Source organism: Jaculus jaculus, chromosome 18, assembly GCF_020740685.1.
Source record: "Jaculus jaculus isolate mJacJac1 chromosome 18, mJacJac1.mat.Y.cur, whole genome shotgun sequence".
In the NCBI taxonomy this organism is placed as follows: domain Eukaryota; kingdom Metazoa; phylum Chordata; class Mammalia; order Rodentia; family Dipodidae; genus Jaculus; species Jaculus jaculus.
In genome coordinates, this window is record NC_059119.1 from 52,870,584 (window position 1) to 52,894,288 (window position 23,705).

At 43.4% G+C, this 23,705-nt stretch overlaps 1 protein-coding gene across 21 annotated transcripts in view; it reads left to right on the forward strand.

Annotated features, from left to right (window-relative positions):
• Slc8a1 (solute carrier family 8 member A1) overlaps window positions 1-23,705 on the forward strand; it is a 383,059-nt gene that overhangs the window by 350,732 nt on the left and 8,622 nt on the right. For all 21 annotated transcript variants that reach the window (XM_045137164.1, XM_045137165.1, XM_045137163.1 and 18 more), the window contains one exon: window positions 3,806-4,081. In XM_045137164.1, the coding sequence (XP_044993099.1) occupies window positions 3,806-4,081 (276 nt within the window). The remainder of the gene's footprint in view (window positions 1-3,805; window positions 4,082-23,705) is intronic.

A 23,705-nucleotide genomic window follows, 5' to 3' on the forward strand; every position in this document is an offset into this window, starting at 1 on the left:
GGAAAACATAACACCAACCTCTGGCCTCCACCCACATACATATATGTGTGCCTACACACACGTGTGCACCCACACATATATGAGCATGCATTCACACAATAAAACAACCCAGAATGCAACACCAGGACTCAGTATGTTGATGGAGAAATAAAATGAGATAAAATCCAATAGCAATCCTAAGTGGAGGAATAAAATGATAACATGACAGTCATTACATTGTAATCATTACCTTGAGCCAGCCTCAGATGTGGGTGGAAACCAATTATTCCCATGCACGACTCTTGTGGGAAAGGTGTTATTATTTTAATCTTGAAAATAAATATAGTATCTACTCTTGATTTGCAAGTGTTACATCTTCTGATGAGCTTCATTATTTGTTTTCTTGTTCATCTTCAAAGCTTGAGAGTTAATCATATATGAAATAATTAAGTTGCATTAAATAATTTCATAGAGGCAGAGGTGGGATGTCCTGTGCTTGTATGGGTGGCTGACGAAAATTCAGTGTTTTCCAGTCATTTAAATCATGAGAAATTATAAAACGTGCACAAATACAGAAGTTGAAAAAGTCAAATACAAAATATGTATTTAACTAGAAATTCCAGTATTTTTTTTCTGAGCTTTCCTGCATGCATATAGTTTACATTGCTTTGGGAATGAAAAATGGGGAGGATAGTGGTTAGAGGCTTAATTAACATGGTTCTTTTCTCTCCTTCAAATTAGCCTTAAAATTAATACTCTCACAGTGAGTTCTACCAGGAACTAAAGTGTAGGTACAAAAAAAAGAGTGGGGGAGGCTGGAGAGATGGCTTAGTGGTGAAGGCATTTGCCTGCAAAGCCAAAGGACCTCGGTTCAATTCCCCAGGACCCATGTAAGCCAGATGCGCAAGGCGGAACATGCATCTGGAGTTCATTTGGAGTGGCTGGAGACCCTGGCATACCCTCCCTCTCTTTCTTGCTCCCAAATAAATAAATAAATAAATAAATAAATAAAATGTTTATAGAAAAAAGGGAGAAATATTTAAAGAAGCAAAATTTTAAATTCTCTCTACATTTTTATTTTGCTTTTTTGCTAACACGTGGTAATTGTTCATATTTATGGGATACACTATGATATTAAAATACATGTACCCTGCTTTTAAATGGAATGACACAGGAGCCTTCCAAAGGGCTGCAGTATGTTTTCCAGGACAACCATCTTAACATACCATAGGTTAAATGACTTAAACAAAGAAATTAATTTTCTCACAGTGCTCTGTCAGAGTGTCAGCTGGTTTGTTTTGTCCTGGGGTCTTTCTTAGTTTACAAATATCTGCATATTATTCTTTTTGAATGTCTTACTGTATGCCCCAGCCGAGCTGGTCTCAAACTCTGGATTCTGGATTCTAGAGTGACAGGCTCATGCCAACAGGCTCATTGCAACCATCCACATTCTTCACACTGTCTTTCCTTGGTATGCACAGTTTATGGAGTCTGTTGGCACGTGCCACCTTCTTACAAGGGCACCAGTCAGATTAGATGAGAGTGTACCCTAAAGGCTTTGTTTTAACTTAATTACCTCCTTAAAGGCAGTATCTCCAGATAAGGTCACACTCTGAGGTTTGAGGGGGGTTAGGGTTTCAGAACATTAGTTTGAAGAAGGTCGCATATACTGCGGCCCACTGTAGGGTGCCCTGTTCAAAAGCATCTTGTGCAAAGTTCTTAGAAATTTGTCCTAGCTCGACAGCTCGGCCCTGGTGAATCCCGCGGGGCTTTCCAGAGTTTTCAGCTGGTTCACCTGACTCAAGTTCTCCCTGGAAGTGGCCCTTGAGGGTGACGTGCACACCTGCTGGAATATTCTCCCAGCGGCATCATGGAGACTTTCCAAAGCCTGAGACCAGGCAGCTTTTCTCTGCGATCTTCACTCCCCAGCCTTCACATAATAATTCTGACCTTGGACTCATGGAAGAGGAGACAAAGGCCACCTCTTGGTGCCTGCAAGATGGCAAGAGAAACACGGACATCCCTCTTCTTTTTTGCTCCCCGAGCCACCTGCTCTCGGCCCTTCTTGTTGGAGGAAGTAAAATAGATTCTTTGTGATGAGGTGGGAGAAAGTATGCAGTCTTTAAGGCATTCTTTCTCAAATGATCACAAAACGCATGAAGATGTGTTTTCTACCGATTTACGAAAAGATGACATTCCATATCCCATATGAGGATTACTTTTAAAATATTTTTAGTTATTTATTTGACAGAGAGAGGGAGAGAAAAATATGGGGACACACCAGGGCCTCTAGCCACTACAAACAAACTCTAGATGCATGTTCCCCCATCCCCCATGCATCTGGATTATATGGGTCCTGGGGAAATCAAACCTGGATCCTTTGGCTTTGCAGGCAAACGCCTTCATCATTAAGCCATCCCTCCAGCCCAGGATTACTTTTATATCATAAATTAAGTCTGCACTTTATATTATTGTTGTTGTTTATTGCTAGTTTCCTGGTCTCTTTAAGGAGGGGTGAGAGAGAGCTCGATGGAAGTGAATGTTAAAGCCAGCAATGACAGGGACAAAGCAGTTGGAACTTGGCGAGTACATTTACTGCTAAAAGACCTGTAACAGAAAGCATATATGGCTTTAAAAACACAAATAATTCCATTTGGCCAGGACACTGCTTGAGTTTGAAATAGTTATAGGAGAGGAAGGCAGAGTAATGTAACCATTGTGGGACTAAAGAGATGGCTGAGCACTTAAGGTGCTTGCCTGTGAAGCCTAAAGACTCGCCAGGTCCCAAGCAAGCCAGACACACAAAGTTGCACATGCACGCAAGGTGGCATAGGAATCTGGAGTTCAACTGTAGTGGCTAGAAGCCCTGGTACACCAATTCTCTCTTTCTTTCTGTCTGTCTGTCTGTCTGTCTCTCTCTCTCTCTCTCTCTCTCTCTCTCTCTCTGTATGTTTCTTTCTCCTCATAAAAAAATTAAAAAGGGGGCTGGAGAGATGGCTTAGCAGTTAAGGCATATGTCTGCAAAGCCTAAGGACCCTGGTTCAATTCTCCAGGTACACATAAGCCAGATGCACATGTGTCTGGAGTTCATTTGCAGTGACTGGAGACCCTGGTGCACCCATTCTCTCTCTCTCTCCCTCACTCTGTCTCTATTAAATAAATAAAAATAAAATATTTAAAAAAAATAAAAAGGTACATGGTGATGAAGAGCCTTGGTTGTGTATTGTGCTATTGGAGTTATAAAACCATTAATCCCCCGAGATAGACTGCAAAGATAGAAGAAAAGAACACTGCTTGAGCTCCATCCACGCCTCCTAAAAAGGCTTTTCTCTCTTTTCTAACTTTTGGGAAGAAATCCCTTTCTTGACTCTGAAGTGGCACAGCCCACCAAGGTGAGAGTTTGATAATATAAGCTTGGATCTATTGATTTACCTGTGAACAAATCTGGGCTGGGGAAAGGTTGGTTAAAAAAAAAAAAAAAAAAAAAAGGTCCATCCAATGAGCCAAACTAAAGTGGCACTCGATGCCTTGATAATTAATTGGTACATTACAATTGATTTATGTTTCTCTGACCTTGGATGCCTCCTCCTCCTCAGGGGGGAGGGGGGGAGGATGGGCCTAGGGATGGTAGGAAAGACGACCACAGTAGCATGTGTGTGTGTGTGTATGCATATATACACATATTATATCTTATGTATGTATATATACACACACACACTTGCATACTTAAGACAACACACCATGGTATTCCCCCCCCCACCCCACTTTCTCCTTCCGAATCTTGCATGGGTTTTTAGTGAAGTTTGCTTCCTTCCTTTCTGTCTAGGGGAAGATGATGACGACGATGAATGTGGCGAGGAGAAGCTGCCCTCCTGTTTTGATTACGTGATGCACTTTCTGACGGTGTTCTGGAAGGTTCTGTTTGCCTTCGTCCCCCCTACAGAATACTGGAATGGCTGGGCTTGCTTCATCGTCTCCATTCTCATGATTGGCCTGCTGACGGCGTTCATCGGAGACCTGGCTTCTCATTTCGGCTGCACCATTGGTCTGAAAGATTCTGTGACGGCCGTGGTGTTTGTCGCCCTTGGAACGTCAGTGCCAGGTAAAGGAGGCACTTGTCTGTGACTCCCCCTGCAGGGGAAGCTCATTTGCATTTTCTTTTCTTTCTTTTTTTTTTTTTGGTCCTTTCTTTCCTATGAGTTCAAGGGTGTGGTAACCAACCAGGCCCATGAAGGAGTAGAACTTGGAGATATGACACATCACTGCTCAAGTACGCTGTCAAACACGGGCTCCTTCAGTTAGGGAGCTGGTCAGTGTCATTCTGCTGACAGCCATCCCTCCCTCAAGGGCCCTCGTGGACGGATGGAATTCAGGTCAGCATCTCTGTATGATAGACACGCTCAAAAGCACCAAAGACAGAATCATCCTCACAAACCAAGTTTCTGTCTTTTATATATTTAGTAAGGTTTGGGCGACAACTGTGAAGGGGTGGATTCATTTGAGTAACTGAGATAACATTTACTGAATACTTGATAAGATATTTTCTTAACCCAGACATTAAGTGAATAATAATTAGATATTAAACAATGAAATAGTCTTGCCCAGAGCAATACATTTCATGAACCTCCATGCATCCCTTTGTCAGATGAATTCTCCTTCCCAAGTACAACTGCAATTCAGTGTGTTTGGTCAGAGTTCTGAGTGTGACATCTGTGCAACATGTCATCGCTCTGAATCATAGCAGTCAGCTTCCAGTTTTGGTGGGCGTCAGAAGTACCTAGGAGCTCAGTGAAGAACTGAAATGTCTGAAAACCAGTTACAACGTATGAAAGATTTAGGGATAGGGTCCACAAATTCAGCTCAACATGTGTAAGTACCTGTACGTTGTATAAGCAATGACAGCTCAAAGATGGTGATTTTTTTTTGAAAAATGCACCTTTCAGTGATTTTGTTGCTGGGTGAACATCATAACTAGTGTCCACTGAAGCTAACATAGCTACAATGTCACAAGGCAATGTGGTTTTATGGGATCACTGGCATTGGTGAGGTGTATCATTGGCGCAAACCTTGTATAACATCTTCCCACTGGCATTTACACTTGTTCCTCACACAGTTATTTATTATGTAAGTGACTCATTACTTAACTTCTGAGCTTCATTCATTTTTTTTCATTTGTAAAATAGAAATTGCCATACCTAATATGCAGAACTGGGATAAGATGGGAGAATATATTGGAATATAAATTGTGCACCCAGTGTTAGGGACCCAGAAAGAATTTGAGGAAAAAATGGTAATCCTTGTGGTTATTATTTATGCTGACTAATTTAGGATGCTCTGACCAATATAAACCCAGTGTTGCCTTGAATAAACCTGAGTAATTATGAAGTATGCAGAATTATAAACTGCATCAAATTGTACCCAATTGAGTATCTGGGAGTCCTATTTAAGCCTCACATGGTCTGGAGTCTAGCTGAGGCAATGGACAAGCCAGGGACTCTTTCTGCCATTATGAGCAGGGCTGTTCAACCTCTAGATGGTCATTGATCCTCAGACAATAGACGCCCCCGAGCCCTGCTATGATCCTACAGATCCACATTTGGTCTCTATTTTGACATTTGTTCCCAAACTTATCAGAAATTCACCAGGCAAGAAGAAAACTTAAAATATTCACCTCTTACCCTGCTCTGTCTAGCCAATGTACGCAAGTAGAGAAATGGGAAAGTACATTTTGTGGTCCACATTCTTCAGGCATAAACCATTGCAACAAATACCGTCCTTCTCACCATGTTCTTCTATCCTAAGCTTATAACATTTGAGCGGAGCGTGGGTGCATTAGGATAACAAAAGCAAAATTATATCTATCATATCAAGGGCTAAAAATCACCCTATCTTTCTGAAAATGCAGGTTTGCCTTACCAAATGCATCTTTAAAAAAAAAAAAAAAGATTTACGTTTTGGGCTGGAGAGATGGTTTAGTCATTAGGGCGCTTGCCTGCGAAGCCTATGGACACATGTTGGATTCTCCAGATCCCAAATTAGCCAGATGCACAAAGGTGAGGCAAATGCAGCGTTGCACATGCCCACTGGATGGTGCGAGTGTCTGGCATTCGATTGCAATGTCTGAGGCCCTGCCATGCCAATTCTCTCTCTCTCTCTCTCTCTCTCTCTCTCTCTCTCTCTCTCTCTCTCTTTCTTTCTTTTTTGAGTGTGTGTGTGTGTGTGTGTGTGTGTGTGTGTGAGAGAGAGAGAGAGAGAGAGAGAGGGAAACAATAAAAGAAAGTAAATAAAAAGTAAGAAGACCTGTTTTCGGAAAATCCAACAGAATCATTAATTATTGAAATAGCTTTCCTACACTACCATAAATGTCATAAATGAGACACAAAATGCCTTGGTTATATTATGGACAGACACCTGTGATTTACCGCAGTATTGCCTGTAACACATGTCTTTCCCCCTAACAAGATATTTGCAGGTAATTTCAGACAATCATATCTGTATAAATAGGCATTCCATCCCCCCCCACCCAAAGCTAGATGAGTAAAATCTTTGCATTTATTCTTTAACCCTGTTGACTCAGGGCCCTGGGTTTGTTTTTTTGTTTTGTGTGTGTGTGTGTGTGTGTGTGTGTGTGTGTGTGTGTGTGTGTGTTTTCCCTGAGGTAGGGTCTCCCTCTAGCCCAGGCTAACCTGGAATTCACTGTGGAGTCTCAGGGTAGCCTCGAACTCATGGCAATCCTCCTAACTCTGCCTCCCAAGTGCTGGGATTAAAGGCGTGCACCACCATTCCCAGATAGGGCTCTGTTTTATACAACCCAAGAATCACACAAAAAAATAAATAAATAGAAACAAAATAATAATGTCACTTTGTTTCTGGAAGACAAAGCTCAGTTGTTCATAAGTGGAAAAATTTAAAACTAAAAAAAAAAAAAAAAAAAAAAGACTTCTCTTCACTGACAGCCTGATACCAATCAGCAGTTGGCCCTGGGACCCAGGCTTTTCTTTCGGCTGATGTTTTGACACTTTTCCTTAAGTAGAGGGCTCTTGTCTGGTATTTGATGAGCAGCTCCCTCCTTATAGCAAAGACTCTTTGATTCTTAGCCTAGAATGGCCAGATAGGAATTGAAAGCTTTCCCATGTTAATCCTGCTGCCTCTGGGCAGGATTAAATACCCACATATCTCATTAAAAGTATGTTTTATTATATTGTCTAACATCTATGGGGAAAAGTTTATGGAGCTCTGGGTAAGACCAAGCTGCTTTCTCATACCAATGCTCATTAAAACCTGCTGGCAGGCAGGGATTCCTGAAGAGCCTTGCCCCAGCCTCAGGTGCACCTACAAGAACTTAAAGGTCTTCCCCTGTGGGTACAGCAAGGGCCTCCTGTTCCTGAATCGCCATTGAACCCCTGCCTGCAGAAAGAGGCTTCTAGAATAGTCTCTTCACACCTTGAACTGTTGAAATGAGTCAGAGCAGAGTCACCCACCCCCATTCGCTCCCCAGGATGCAGTCTTCATGGTGTCCCTGCCACCTGAACGAATGCCATGAGCTGTGATCAGCTACCAGCTGCCTTTCCTGTACCTATGCTGGGCAGGCCTTTGCATCTCATCATTTTTCATGTCCAAAACAGAACTATTGATTTTCACAGCCTGAAGACTTTAATCCTTTAGCCAAACCTGCTTTTCCCACACTGACTTTCTCAGTCTACCTGGGAGGGGAGCCCTTGAATCCCTTTTCCTCATCCTTGAGGTCAGTCCACCTTCAAGTCCTGCAGGCCTTTCCTCTAAAGGGTACATTGTCAGGTCCATTTAACCTGTGCCCAGTGCACACACATCTACTCTTCTGGTCTACACAGCTGTCCCCTCTCACACAGACCGTGCAGGAGTCTCCTGCCTCCCCTGCTCCCACTGGAGATCACTTGACGATGTAAATGGGACCATCCTGTTGCCCAGAAACTTCTGGTGGCTTCTCTGCTAGCTTAAGATAAACCCCAAACGCATCCCTGGAACTTGCAAAGACTCACGTCATCTGGCCCTTAGATAACTTGTCACTGTCCCATCCCTTACCCACTGTTCTTTGGGACTCATCTCACCTTCTCTGTTTTCCACACACCAAGTTCAACTGCTCTGGTGGGGTTACATCACCTTCTTAAAATGTGTGTCCCCGGGCCACAGAGACGGCTTAGCAGTTAAGACGCCAGGTCCCCTGCAAACCAGATGTATAAAGTGATGCAAGGCTGCACAGGTGCAAAAGGTGGAACATGCGCCTGCAGCTCGATTGCAGTGGCTGGGGGCCCTGGTATGCCAGTTCTCTCCCCCTCTCTCCCTTTCCCTTTCCCTCCACCCTCCTCTCCCTTAAAAAAATAAAGCCAGTCTCTTGGGCTTGCCTCAAAACAATTTTAAATCTGCTTCCTCTTCATGAGCACAAAACGAGTCTCTTCTCTACAATTGTATTTCCCCATACATAATACCACTAAGTGTGAACCAGCTGGCAGAATCTTCTATACTACCTCACTCTATTTTTTTTTTTTTGAGGTAGGGTCTCACTCTAGCCCAGGCTGACCCTGAAATTCACTATGGAGTCTCAGGGTGGCCTCGGACTCAGATGATCCTTCTACCTCTGCCTCCTGAGTGCTGGGATTAAAGGCGTGTGCCACCACGCCCGGTTATCAGTCTGTTCTTGATACAGCATTCGTTACCTTTGGAATTTTGGTGGGTTTGTTCTTGAACATTACTATTATATAGTTTCACCCCATGCAAGCAGGCCATCCCTTCTGTGTGTATCCTTGGTTCCTAGAACAGTGTCTCACCAAAGCAGAATTCATAAAACCAGTGTGTGTTTCAGTGTGTGTTCTGTAGAGGAAGAGAGAGTGTAAACCAGTGATCTGCCCATTCACATGAGTTGATTCAGTCAGATGACCTGTTTTCCTAATGTTTTCTAGAGACTGCTAAGCATTAAAATGATGGTGACTGCTGGGGAAAATGAATAATGGATATTCTTATTGTGGCTGATTCTTCACGAATAGGGTAGGTTCTCAGGCAGCTATTGAGGCAAAAAAAAAATGGCAAAAAGTAAATGGATAAGCTCGGAAGAACTCAGGATAGGCATTTTCTCACTCATAACTTTTTCTACAGTAAGAACTATAGTAGACAGTAAGATAAATTGTCTCTTCTTCATGATTCCTGCTTCTAAAACCCAGAACTCAGACCCGAACTTTCAAAACTGGAGGTAAACTGTGTGCTGTGCAGAGAAAGCATTAAGCTTGACATGTGTCACTTCATTAATACCACATTGTTTCTACGGAAAAGCAGGCTCAGTGTTATAGGGAAAACATGGGTAGGAACATCTGGAACATGGCCTGCTTAAAAAAAAGAAAAAGAGGGGCCACCTCTGATTGCTCATTATTCTAGCTTACAATAATTCACTTGGGTCAGACATGTCGACTGGGCCAAGACAATTCTGGTTTCTGTTACAGCTTCCAAAAAGGGGCTTTCCTCTCTCCTATTGGGTTCAAACAGAAACAGGAAAGATTTTTGCTTCCTAAGGTCTGGCTGTGGTGTTTCCCTTTATGTCTTGGTTGGGTTTGCATCTGACAGACCACTGTGGTAGCATGTCCTTTTACCAGCAGCTTACGACAGGGCCAGAAACATTTACACATTGAGTATTCTAAACTATCTCCCAGCCCTGGGTATTGTAAGATCTTCTATTGCCTTAGACTTTTGAATATCCCTTTATTTTTTCCCCTTTGAAATCTATCATGTAGGAATTATTTCCCTCTGGAGAATTTAAGACTTAAAGGCACAGGAAACATAAAATGTTAAATGTTTTAGGGATTCTTTCTCAAGTTAGCACATAGAACCTTCAAAAACAAAGCATAAAAGGTGAGAGGAAGTTTTAACTTTTTATTATCATTGACAGTCTATCATTGGAATAATTTGTCATAATAATGATAATTTGCCATAACACTGGTTATTCCCAGTATTTACTAAGCTCTTTTAAAGTACCATTGCTAACACACAGCTTGGGTATGTTGCCAGGATGTTCCAAAATAAGTTCAGATCCTGGGTTCCTAACTATTACTCACTGCATAGTTCTCATTATGTCTTGGTTCTCTGAGCCCAAGTTCTTTGGCCAGAAAAAAAAAAAAATAGACATGATTATTGCATGGAAACTCAAAAAGAATGTACAAGCAGATTAAGTAATAGCTACTGAAGTTTAGCATGGCATGCAGAAATTAGTTATCTCGTTATTTACACTGAAATCAACTCTGAACAATATCAGAAGGATTGGAAGCCATCAGACAGTGAGAATCAATGGGAAGCTTTTTAAAAGAAAGGAGAAATTGTTTTCTTTGGCTATAATCTCCAGTGGGTGTTAGCCATACACCCTGTCTTACTGCAGTTATATCATTAACTGATATAAAGTGATTTTTCTCCTCCAGGCTTTAATTTATTTTTTTTTCCCCTAAGAACCTTCTCCTAAAAATAAGATCTTTATATTTGTAAGAAAAGTATTCACTATTAATGGCTTACTTATTTCAGTTTTTAATTTTCTGGCTTCAAATAGACTCAAAACAAGCCACATGCCACAGTCCAAAGGAGATACAATATCCCTAATACATGCCTGGAGACATGGGGCACCGCCTCTGTGGGTGGTAATAGCTCTGCTCTCTAGCTCATAGGAGACCATCCATGTATTGGATTCTCATGTTTCACGAGGACCTTAAAGGGAGAAATTATTTGTCCACACTACATTCCATCCAGGTTTATAAGGATGGTAATTTGTGGAGTCCATAGTCTCCTTCCTTTCTTTTTTTAGTTTTCATGAGAGTCACACAGAGAGAGAAGTGGCATAGCAGGGCCCGTAGCCATTGCAATCACTCCCCAGATGCATGGTCCACCGTGCGCTTGTGCATGGCCTTATGCACATAGGTTACCTTGTGTGTCTGGCGTGTATAGGTTCTGGGGAGTTGAACCGGGGTCCTTAGGCTTCACAGGCAAGTGCCTTAACCACTAAGCCACCTCTCCAGACCCATTTCTTTTATTTATTTATTTATTTATTTTAATAATCTGGTTCTTAGGCACTGTAGCAGTCCACTTTGGTCGTATTTTTAAAGTCTCACGTGCATACTTTCCCTTATGCCTTAAGTTTTGGAGTAATTATTCATTTCTCTCTGTCTCAAATTTGGCATTTTCCACTTTTAAAGCTTGCCTCACTGGAGTTACATATATTCAAGCCCTTGTACCCGGGCACTATAATTCCCTTTAGCATCAAAAGCAACTGGTCTACCTCATGCTTCAAACCTCTTTGAAAATTAATGAAGACCTGCTCTGATGGCTCCTAAGCCCATCATTTAACATGTAAAAACATGTGAACAGTAAGACTATTGGACACACTTCAAGATGCCCATCTGTGATGTGGCTTGAAGTCCACGGACTGCCAAGACAGTCCTCACTAGCACGGAGCCAGGCTGGCCAGACAGGTGACTATTGGGGGGTTTAGTCATCTGGAGGCTAGACAAGGCGGCCTGGGTTACGTAACGAACCACCTGCGTGCTGATGGGTGGGGCACAGCCCATCTGCAGGATGCTCTGCTATCACACACACACACACACACACACACACACACACACTCGGGCACAGATTCTCGGGACGGTGCACTGCCTAGTCTCTATGCAGAAGCGAAGGCTGGGAGGGGAGTCACTGGAAAGTTCTGCTCATATGGCTTCAGCAGTAAACACACTGACATTGCCCCTTGCTTAGCCACAGGATGGGGTGGGGGAGGTCACAAGGCAACCCAGCAACACCCTGGCCCAAACAGACAAGTTCTCTGCAGGAAACTCTCCCCAGCCATTCTGAATTAGCAGTCATCTGATTCCCCTGGAAGACTAGCAGGGAATAGCATTGACTTAATTATTTCCTTCTCTCTGCCTCCCACGCCGCATAGATCCGATGCTGTCAGTACTAGGCTGGCAGAGAAGTTGATGGGTCACAGGCTCGCTCTCAGAGAACTCGCCCAGCCTTCTCTTAAGGCAGCGGTCAGGAGTGTGCACTACGGGGAGAGAAAACAGCATGAGATTTAGAGCCAGGTAGACCTCTCTCCTCCATTTTACGACACACCCCAGAGGCATACTGTGTAACTCACCTAAGCCTTGCTCAGTTAGCCTGAATCATAGACCATGAAAGTCTCTCTCACAGAGTTGTTGCGAGAATTACCTAACAGGCCATCTGTAACATACCCTGCACCAGACCGAACATATACTAGATACGGAAACAAAAATTGTTGCATCTCTTTTCCCTTCTACTACCATGTACTGAGGAATAGGTTTAGTCCTCCTGGGGTATTTAGGCCAAATATACCCATTTTAAAAAATAGCTATGTGGGGAATGGAGAGATGGCTTAGCGGTTAAGGCACGTGCCTCAGAAGCCTAAGGACGCAGGTTCAATGTTCCAGGTCCCATATCTGGAGTTCGTTTGCAGAGGCTAGAGGCCCTGGCAGGTCCATATTCTCTCTTTCTCTCTCATAAATAAATAAAAAATAAATCTTAAAAAAAAATTTAAACTAGCTATGCAAATTCTCAGCATCTCTTTATTGTTATCTTACGCTAGAGATTCCGGTGAGGCAGACATCCCCAGTGCATTTCTATTTCCTATAATTGCTTCTCCATGAGTTTTTGCCTCTGAACATTTCAACCCAGACAGCTGCAGGGCTTCAGAACAGCTCTGGCCACTATACAAAATATAAAAATGTATACAGTGTGTATACATTTTTAATTAGAGGATTGGCATGTCACCTCAGCCCAAACGGAAGTCAAAGCAGAATTTCTTCACCCTGAGCCGAGCCATGACTCCCCAATGGCTACGGTGTCAGTTCCCCCAAAAGGATCCTAAAGGGCAGGTGTGTATTTTGTTGTTAGTGACTCTAATAGGCAGCAGTTCTTCCATCAAGAAAGGTCAGAATGGCAGGAAATTGGCTGTCAGGTCTGCAGGTTGGAGGTGGGGTGGGGAGAGAGGAGGAAGGCCACCCTGGGGTGGTGGTGTGGGCTACAGGAGCAGCCCAGGGCAACTTTGGTCACACCAGTGGCTTTCCACTAGACCTTATCTTAACCCCGCTGCATCAAGGTGCCACCTGGACCCCAAATGTCCTATACTTGTCAGCATAGTTTCCTTCAAACAGGTGACATGACTGAAAACTCACAGTAGTCTACAGGAGCAAAAACTCACAAGGGCAGAGTGAAACCAAGGAGGGCTGAACATCAGATGACATGAGGTTTGCTGTAATGACCAACACCAGAGGAAAAGCACTATGGGAGAGGCTTTGTGGAGACAGCCCAAATCATTTCTAAGAACATGAGAGATATCCATCTCAAAACCATTTGCATCTTTTTGTTGTTGTTTTTGTTTTTCGAGGTAGCGTCTCGCTCTAGCCCAGGCTGACTTGGAATTCACTATGTAGTCTTGGGCTGGCCACGAACTCACAGCAATCTTCCTACCTTTGCCTCCCAAGTGCTGGGATTAAAGGCATATGCCACCATGCCTGGGGCCCATTTGCATCTTTTTATTCCTTCTGCTTAAAAGAACCTTTAATCCCAGCATCTGGGAGGCAGACATAGGAGAATCGTCATGAGTTCCAGATCACCCTGGGCTCCAGTAAGACTCTACCCTCAGAAAATAATAAGGGCTGGAGAGATGGCTTAATGAATGGTTAAGGTGATTGCCTGTGAAGCCTAAGGATGCATGTTCGATTTTCCAGGTTCCAGAAAAGCCAAACACACAGGGCGACACAAGGGCACAAAATCACACGTGCCCACTAGGTAGCACAAACATCTGGAGTTTCAATTGCAGTGGAGGCCCTGGAGCACCAATTCATATCCCTCTCCTCCCCTCCCCCAACTCTCTCTCTCATGAAAAAGAAGTTTGTAGCAGATACTTTTAAGTGTTTTTCGTTTAGTTCCAATCTTAATTTATATTGTTCACAGAGCAGTGTCTGGCCCTGAGCACAAGGCTGCAGTGTAACCAGGATGATATCAATGGTGTCGTCCAGGGGGGCTGGAGAGATGACTTAGTGGTTAAGGTGCTTGCCTGCAATGCCAAAAGACCTAGGTTCAATTCCCCAGGACCCACGTAAGCCAGATGCACAAGGGGGCACATGCGTCTGGAGTTCATTTGCAGTGGCTGGAGGCCCTGGTGTTCCCATTCTCTCTCTCTCTCTCTCTCTCTCTCTCTCTCTCTCTCTCTGCCTATTTCTGTATCTCTCTCTCTCTCTCTCTCTGCCTATTTCTGTATCTCTCTCTCGCTCTCTCTGCCTATTTCTGTATCTCTCTCTCGCTCTCTCTGCCTATTTCTGTATCTCTCTCTCGCTCTCTCTGCCTATTTCTGTATCTCTCTCTCGCTCTCTCTGCCTATTTCTGTATCTCTCTCTCGCTCTCTCTGCCTATTTCTGTATCTCTCTCTCTCTCAAATAAATAAAAATAAAATGTTTTTCTAAAAACATAGAGGTAGTCCAGGGAGCAGGACTACTTAGCTCATGTCCTGCCCCCTCTGAAGCCTTGGCAGAGTTGTCTGGATTAGCGCCCCAGTCCAACACCAGCCAACCTCACTCAGCCTCTGCCAGAGCGATAGGACAAGAGAAAGGAGCTAAAACTACTTCACTTCTTTCGCTTGAGGGTCCTTGTGTACCCTAGGTCAGGCAGATCACGGATCCTGGCAGAGCTGTAGTGCTACACGTATGTGTTCACTCGTGTGTGTGTGTGTGTGTGTGTGTGTGTGTGTGTGTGTTTGTGTTTGAAGTGTTGATGGTCTGCATGGGTGATGAGAAGAGATGTGCATTTCCCCTTCTCTTCACCGTTCGGATCTGTTTCAAACAAAGTCAGCGTGAAGTCTAGCAGAAGCATGTGGCGCTGGTCACTGCACAGAGAGCACAGGAGTCTCCTGAGCAAACGGCTCCCTACCTGCATTGCCGATGCTCAGGGGATGTTTGAAAACACAAACTCTCAATTTTCTGTTCTAAATGCAGACTCATTCTACTTTGTTTAAAAGACATATTTTATTGGGCTGGAGAGATGACTTAGTGGTTAAGCGCTTGCCTGTGAAGCCTAAGGACCCCAGTTCAAGGCTTGATTCTCCAGGATCCACGTTAGCCAGATGCACAAGGGGGCGCACGCGTCTGGAGTTCATTTGCAGAGGCTGGAAGCCCTGGCGTGCCCATTCTCTCTTTCTCTATCTGCCTCTTTCTCTCTCTGTCACTCTCAAAAAAATAAATAAAAATTTTTTAAATATCTTATTTATTTGCAAGCAGAGAGAGAATAGAAAGAGAATGAGAAGTAGGGGTGTGGCAGGGCCCCTACCCACTGCAAAAGAACTTCAGATGCATGCGCCACTTTGCACATCTGGCTCTATGAGGGTCCTGGGGAACTCAACCTGGATCCTTGGTTTTGCAGACAAGTCTGCGCCTTAACCCATGAGCCCTCTCTCTAGCCCTTATCCTGCGTTTCAACAGCTTTATTGAAGAATTACCTCCTCAGGTAAAATCCACTCATTTCAAATATGTCATACAGTGGTGATTGTTTTTTATAAATTCACTGAGTTATACTGTCACTACCCTAATCTTATTTTAGAATATTTCATCACCCCAGTAAGCTCCCTTGTGACTATTGACAAGTAATCCCAATTTTCATCCTCTAGCCTCAAGCAACCTCCAACCTATTTTCTGACTATATGTCAGGCTTTTCTCAATACATCTCAAGGCCCAGTTTTAATATAAAATGCCATTGCTTCTCTGATTGTAATTGTACTTATTCACATAATACCACTGATTGCCGTTTACATGAATTCTTTAGGATGTTTAAGTTATTTTCTTTTTCATGAGAAACCTTTACATATATTTGCAACCCCTGCCTCTGATATTTTTCATCTTCACTGCTTTGTGTACATTAAAGGAGTTGCACATCCCTTTAAATGAACCTCAATACCTTCTCCCTTGCAATGGTCTTTGCTCATATATTAAGGATGACTGGGAGCAAAAATCACACAACATCGCTTAGAATTAACACTGGGGAAGCTGAGGGCAGAGCTCCAATGTTAATGATGCCTAAATGCTAGGTGTCTTGAGTCTCTTTGACTAAATTCAGCTAGCTGACCATAACACAGTGGTAAGGAGGCCAGGCGTCATTTCCGCTTACTCTCATCCATGGCCCCAGGGTGTCACACTTTAGATGCTAGCTGTTGGCCCCTGATCAATGTAAATCCATCACAGCCACAAGGGGAGAAAGTGCAGAAACTAAGGCCTGTTGATCAAAGGCGATGGCACAGCTCCCTGCACACAAAAAATGTCACATTGCTGCCAAATACCTAAGAAAAAATTAGGCTCTGAGGAGACATAACTCCGTTACTATGTCATGGGCACCACATGAGCAACAAAATGAATTGAAACTCATTGGTATTTTTAGAAAAGAGGGCAAGTACAACGCTAACTCAATGTAGATGGCAAATCTTACATGTGACAATAATAGAATTTTAGTAACTCGTTGGGATGGTGCATAGTATAGATATGGATTCACGGTGCTTGGCATTTCTGCACAGTGCCAGCTGGAATGCCATCATGGCTCCTCAGCACACAGACTTCACATTGTGCCTTTTCTCAGGAACAAAACTCCAGCTATATATTACTTGTTTATTCTCTGCTTCCTGCTTTAAAAAGAGAGAGGGAGAGAAAGAAAGAAACAAAGAAAGAGGACTTAAAATGATTTGCCTGATGCCACCACCTTTACCAGCATATGACCCAAGATGTGAAATCTATCAGTGCCCATTTTTGCTAAGCTTCATTTAGCTCCAAACATGTAAATTCTATATTTTAGGTACAAGGAGAGGATAGCTTATGTCAGTTCATTATTTATAATGAGGAAATGATGTTATGGCCTGTTTTCTTTTTCCCCTCCTCTGGAGTCCAAGGGGCTTTTTGGCATGCTCCCTTATAAATTACAAGCTATGATTAGGTTATCATGATAAAAAATTATGGGTTGAGGCAACAAAAAAAAGAGACTTGCTGTGGATCCAAACTTAAATGATATCTAATGGGGTTTTGCAAACAGGCTCAACAGAGGATTAATTATAACTTGTCATTCCTGAGCTAAACTTATAAAATAACAGATGACCCAAAATGTGCAAAATGGACATGAAAATGCCTTTTTCTGAAAGAGTCCACATATGGTAAAGGCCTCAGATGGCTGAAACATGGCAAGCCCAAGTCCCTAAGCTAGTTCAGTTATTAAAGTGCAGCGGGGATGAGGGCGTTTGTCTCCCAGGAAGCTGGGAAAGTCAAGAAGCCCTTACCGAAGAAGCAGCTGCCTATCCTGAAGCCTGCACTTCTGCAAGGCCTGCATTTAGGGAGAGGAGCAATATGGCAAAGAATAACCTTTAACGGCAAGAACCATGCAGCATGAGACACCGTGAGCTTGTTTACATGCCCACAACTAACCAGCAAGCCAACTCGGTCTCCAAACTAACGTGCTTGTGTGGGTCAAAAACTTCAGCTTGTCATCCCTCTGCACCAGTCACACCACCATTCAAAGAGACGTATGCCATTTTTCAGAGATACTACAGAGAGGATGCAGTGTGCAGGCAAGGCATAGTCTGCCGACCATTCCGTATCCCCTCTCACTCGTCGATTCTGTAAATATTTCACAAGTGCCCAGGCAGTGCTAGGGGATTATTTGTCACGTGGGGTCAGTAGAGTGACAGACAGTCATCTCATGCAGTGCATGCTCCATTTCACAAGACTGGACACTAACAAAACGATGGCGAATGTCCCGATCAGACAGCAAGGAAGACAGGCATTATTGAAAAGAAAACAGGTTTCTAATGACATGGAATAATCTTTACGTGGATGGGGGAAGCGGGGGTGATCTAGGCCAAAACATCCAACCAGAAACAGCTTCTAGAAAGGAGCGATGGCGTATTTTGTCTTCTAGTTTTCAGGGGAAGTTTTCACTGTGGTGGGAAAAGCATGGTACAGACAGCCAGCCAAGGTAGAAGAAGCCAGAGTGAGCTCCTGACCCTTCCCCCACCCCCCCCCAGTGAGACTGGACTTACAAACCTCAAGACCCGCCCTCCCGCCCCCAGCCCTGTGAAATGCCTCCTCCAGCAAGGCTCCTCTCCTCCAAGGCTTCTGCATGGCTTCATTGACTAGAAGGTACATGGATATAATTTCTCTCTTCAATGCCCGCAGTAGCCCTGGGAGTTAGGAAATTTAGAGGGCTCTTCCTGCAGAACGTGGGGTAACAGCCTTGTAGCATTAAGACCTAGACACCAGAAATAATGAAAGGTGGGATTTGATCCTGTCTCCTGTACTCACATCCCATCTGGCCCATAATAAACTCCTGTTTCCTTCCTGGAAAAAAAAAAAAAAAAAAAAAATCACAGGGTTGCGGTAGCCGTCCTTTCTGTCTCATAACTGTTTAGAACGGCATCTAGCGTAATGCCCATGGAAATGCTGTGAAATTGTTACCACTGTAAAATGAAGTGGTGTTTGCCAGCATATATTTTATAGGTTCCTAGGAGAAGTTATGCACAGAGACTGAGTTAGGACAGCTCAGCCACACTGCCTGTTCCACGGGTGGCACTGGTAGAGCCTTAATTGTGTGTGGTGTTGGTATCACATACATTACACGTGTATTAAGAGCCCAAGCACAGATGCTGGAAAATGTGCCCTTCTCAGAGGTCTCAAGGGTACAAGCCTCTTAACGGGCCTGTAAAAGGCATTTGTCAGGTTAAGTGACTATGCAAGGCAATTTTGTAGATTGAAATCAATAAAACATGCCATTGGTAAATAAAATAGAACGGTGCTGTAACACAAAATATAAAATTAAGAAGTGAAGCCACAGTGGTTGGAAGGAAGCAAGGACATCAGGGCAACTTTTCCTCACAGCTGGACTTGAGCAAACTTTCATGTGGGCAAAGTGACATCCTTTGTCACCTGTGCATGGCCGGGCCACCTCCTCTTTGTCTCCTCTCTAATGTGCTCCTAACCCTAACATACATATTCTGAATGTTGTATCATGACCAGTTTCATCTACAAGGGGTAATTATGACTACTCCTTCTGGCAAAAAGATGAGCGAAAAGCCGACCCCAAACCCCCATTTCTTCCCAGAGAGACCACATTACTTCTGAGTCTATGCAGGGATTTTTAAGATGTAATTTATCACTGGGCCTTTTATAACACAAATAGACCATGTTCTTTGTGAGTGAAATAGGAAAGACTAATAAGCAATGAAAATCCATGCAATCTTACCACCCGTTTGCAATCTTGTATCTATATTTCAAAAAAGTTTTTTTTAATTCAGTAATGCTTAAATAAATTGAATAAAAATATGCATGCAGACATACATCACATTTTGACCCATGTTGTTTAATGAACTGACCTTACATATGTTTATATGACCTAACTTCTCACTTAGTGTGTCACAGACACTTTTCTGAGTTTAGCTTTATGTCAAAATTTAAAATGCTTTGATTTTTATTTATTTATGTGTGTGTGTGTGTGTGTGTGTGTGTGTGTGTGTGTGAAAGAGAATGGATGTGCCAGGACTTCCAGCCACTGGGGAAAAAAAAAAACTCCAGACACATGTGCCACCTTATGCATCTGGCTTATGTGGGTTCTGGGGAGGCGAACCTGGGTCCTTATGCTTTGCAGGCAAGGGCCTTAACCACTGAGCCAGGCCTCCAGCCCCTCCTTTGTGCTTTAAATGAGAATCTGTGTTTAGGGCTTAGTCTAGAAAGCCTCAGAAATGCTGCCTGTTATTTTTTTTTTTAATATTTTAAAATCTTTTTTTTTAATTAATTATTTATTTATTTGAGAGCGAGAGACACAGAGAGAAAGACAGATAGAGGGAGAGAGAGAGAATGGGCGCGCCAGGGCTTCCAGCCTCTGCAAACGAACTCCAGACGCGTGCACCCCCTTGTGCATCTGGCTAACGTGGGACCTGGGGAACCGAGCCTCGAACCGGGGTCCTTAGGCTTCACAGGCAAGCACTTAACCGCTAAGCCATCTCTCCAGCCCTGCCTGTTATTTTTTATCATCACCATTATTGTTGGACACCACAGCCAGCTACATCGTCCCATATGTCTACATAAGCCTTGATAACCCTGAAGACTTTAAGGAAGCTGAGTAAAAGATTATAGCACCATCACCATTATCCTTGTTAGTAGTGGAATAAGGAATTCTGAAACATGCCAGTCATGGTGGCGCACGCCTTTAATCCCAGCTTTCGGGAGGCAGAGGTGGGAGGATCATCGTGAGTTCGAGGCCACCCTGAGAATACAGAGTGAATTACAAGTCAGCCTGGACTAGAGTGAAACCCTACCTTGAAAAACCTAAAAACTAAATAAATAAATAATAAATAAAAAAGACTCCTGAAACATAATGGTAGATTATATATATATATGTAATTTTTTTTTTTGCATCTAATCTTAGCCACATCAACAGGTGCTTATGTGTTCCCTATTCTAAAGCAGCAGCAGCAGCAGCTTCAAGTAGCACAGTGAGTGTGGGCTAATGAGAACTGGACCAGAACTTACTCCCTAGCCTGGGCTCCTGGCTTCCCAAACGGGAGCACGCAGAGCAGCGTCCCACAATGACCACAGTGCTGGCCAACCCAGTAAGCCATACAGACCTGGGCTTGGGGACTGCCCATCTCCCCAAGCCTCACTTTACAAAATGCCTCCACGGTGGGCAGAACCAGTGAGGGAGGACCTAGTCATCCCCCAGATGTGAGCCCATCACCACAGCACCTGTCTCAAATCAGCCAACCGCAGGCCTCTGCCATGACCAGGCACACCTCGGAACACGGGTCACTACAAGTGACCCAAGCGAGCAGGAGACCCAAACAAGGGTACCGAGATTCCAAGCATGCGTATTCTGGTCTACCTCGCACCCACATTTTAGTCTCGAGAATGTCAGGTTGCTTGTCTCTTTCTCAGAACCAGAATAATGGTAGAATGACCAACATAAATAATAAATAAAAGAAATAAATGAATCACAATTCCTATCTTAAGAAAAAGTCAACTGGTATCCTTTAAAAGGCTCAGGTGTTTGGCAAAGTTAGAACCAGAGATTTCTAGCAAATCTTAGCAAATGTCATGACCCAAAGGGTTCGAAGTAGAAGCAACCTTAAATCCTCTTTTGGACATTTGCATTCAACCTGTACAGGCAACTGAAGAAAAAAAAAAAATGATCCTGTTGCAAGTGTGTTAAAATGTAGCAGGTTAACATTTCCTTTTGAGAACATGTATCAGATTAAAGTTTGGAAAGGAGATCAAATAATTTAGGTTCCTTCTCTGCTTTGTGTCTCCTGCAAAATTAACTCCCATTCTCTTTTCTTTTAATTAGAACTTGACTTTTTTAAAATTTAAAATAGAGCAGAATTTCAGTTGCATAAAAGAAAAATAAAATCTGAGCCCAAGAGTACCTTTATGGAATGTACTCAATCAAATTAACATATCAAAATGAAAACTAATTTGCCATTTGATGACAAATGTGGTTCCTTTTTGCTGATCTCCATGCCAGAGCCTTCCCAGACAACAAACACCCTTAACAGTTTAATCTAGTGGAGGTGCCAATGTTTCCTTACAGTGAGGGAGGAGGAAGCCAAGGATGGGAATGGTTAATGGTTGAGAAAGCGTCAAAAAGCCTCACTGCTGGGGCGCCGCAGTCCCAGATCAATTAAAAGCAAGGGTGGGGCCAGCAAGTTGGCCTTTCCAAAAGGAGACAAGCAACCACAGCTTTGATCCTTCCAGCACGGGTCCTCCTGAGCATTCTACTGAACCCTTTCCTTCTCATCTAGAAGTCCACCATGTCTCTGTCTCCATTGCTATTCCAGTCTCTTCAGTGACAACTATTATGTGCGGAAATTTTAAGTGTTTTTGTTTTTTTCCCCTTTTCCAGTTTTTACAACCCCTTTCCTAACTCATCATTAATTAGCCAAATATCACTAATTCTCTGATTTCTGTTCCCCATCGGGGGGGTCTTTCACATGAACTACTGGTGATAATGTGTGTGTGTGAGAGAGAGAAAGTTTGTATAGGGAGAGAGAGGTTTGCAATTTTCTTGGGTAAATAAATTTCACCACTTAAGAGAAAAACCACCCAGTGACACTGGAATTGGCACATTGGTAAATGCTTCGGTTTGAATTCTAAGAGTCAGACAGAAGTCAACATAGAAAGGAGGAAGAAACGAAGGAGCAAAGGCATTGCTCAAACAGCAACTCCATCCTTAGCGCCGCAAGATTAGACCTTTAACTCAAGGGTCTCTGGCACCTTTGCATGACTTAGATTTTATGGAATTTTCAAAATAAAATAAGAATCTGCTTGATTTTAAGAATAGCTTGTGCACTATCACACTTAAAGGCATAAGATCTTAAGATTAACAAGTGCTTTCAGGAAGTTTAAAAGCAGCAGTTAGTATACACATACGGACTTTCTGGTTCTGTTATACTTTAGAAATACCTAGTAAAACTGAGCCCTCGTTAAGTGCCTGGGCCTATTTCTAGATGTTATTCATTCACGGTAGCTTATTCCTTCAAACCCAGTGAAGTCAATAAGCTTCCCCACCTTATCTCCTGAAAGAAGGCGCTAGAAGAATTCAGTTAATTTAGGCATGTTCCTCTCTCCCTGGCCTTTCAATGTAATTACACTGAAATGAGGGGTTTTTGTTTGTCTGTTTTTGTAAACTACACACCCTAACTCTGAATGAGAGGATTTCCACTTAGGCCTCCCCACGACCTCCACCAATCCCACCCAAGTGGATTTATGAGCAAAATGACCACCTCATCTGGGAAATCAGTACTTCCCAGGGGAGCAGCTAGCTCCTGGCTTTGGACAAGCTTCTTCTCTGAAGCCCAGCGTCAGATCCTCCTAGGAGAGCCCCAGCCTGTGAACACTTGAAATAATTCCCGCGTTCCCATGTCCTGACGCGTAAACAAGGCACTTGTTGATTGGTATGTTTTTCAGTCCCCCCCCCACACACAAGAGTCTGAATAAATGGGTCTAGCGTGGAGACCAAATATATATATTAGTAAACCAAGCTTTCCACGTATTTCTGATGCCAGTAGTGTACAGACAGGAGTGACTCTAAATAGAACCTTTGTTGTTTCTTGTTGTTTGTGCGCATACCTGTGGGCGAATGTGCGTGTTCGAGCATGTGGAAGCCAGAGTTTGACATCAGCTGACTTCCCCATCGCTCTCCAGCTCATTTCCTGAGGCAGTATTTTACCTGAAGCCAGGGCTCATGGAATAAACTAGTCTAGCGAGACGGCTTGCCCTAGGAATTCCTTGAGTCCACCCCCTGAGCACTGAAATGACAGGTGGGCTGCCATGCCCACTGGCATTTATGTGGGTATGGAGGTCCTGAACTCTGTCCCCCCAACTCGCAGGAAGTGCTTTATCTGCTGAGCCATCTTCCCAGCCCACACCCAGCCTTTTACGCCCAGGTCTGTGCCCCGTTTACACTCTGGCTTCCCTTGGGAAGGAGGATGACTGTGCCCGACAGTCCAAGTTAATAATTCGGCCAACATGTCTTACTTAACAGTTAAAGGCAAAGGGCCACAGTGTGCGGTTCAATTTCATAAATGCTGACACAATTGGATCAATGGCAACCTCTTCTGGCCTTGAAAGTTTTCTTCCTAGACTGTCCAAATGCACAAATGCATCATCCAAATGGAAAAGAGTAGACGTGTA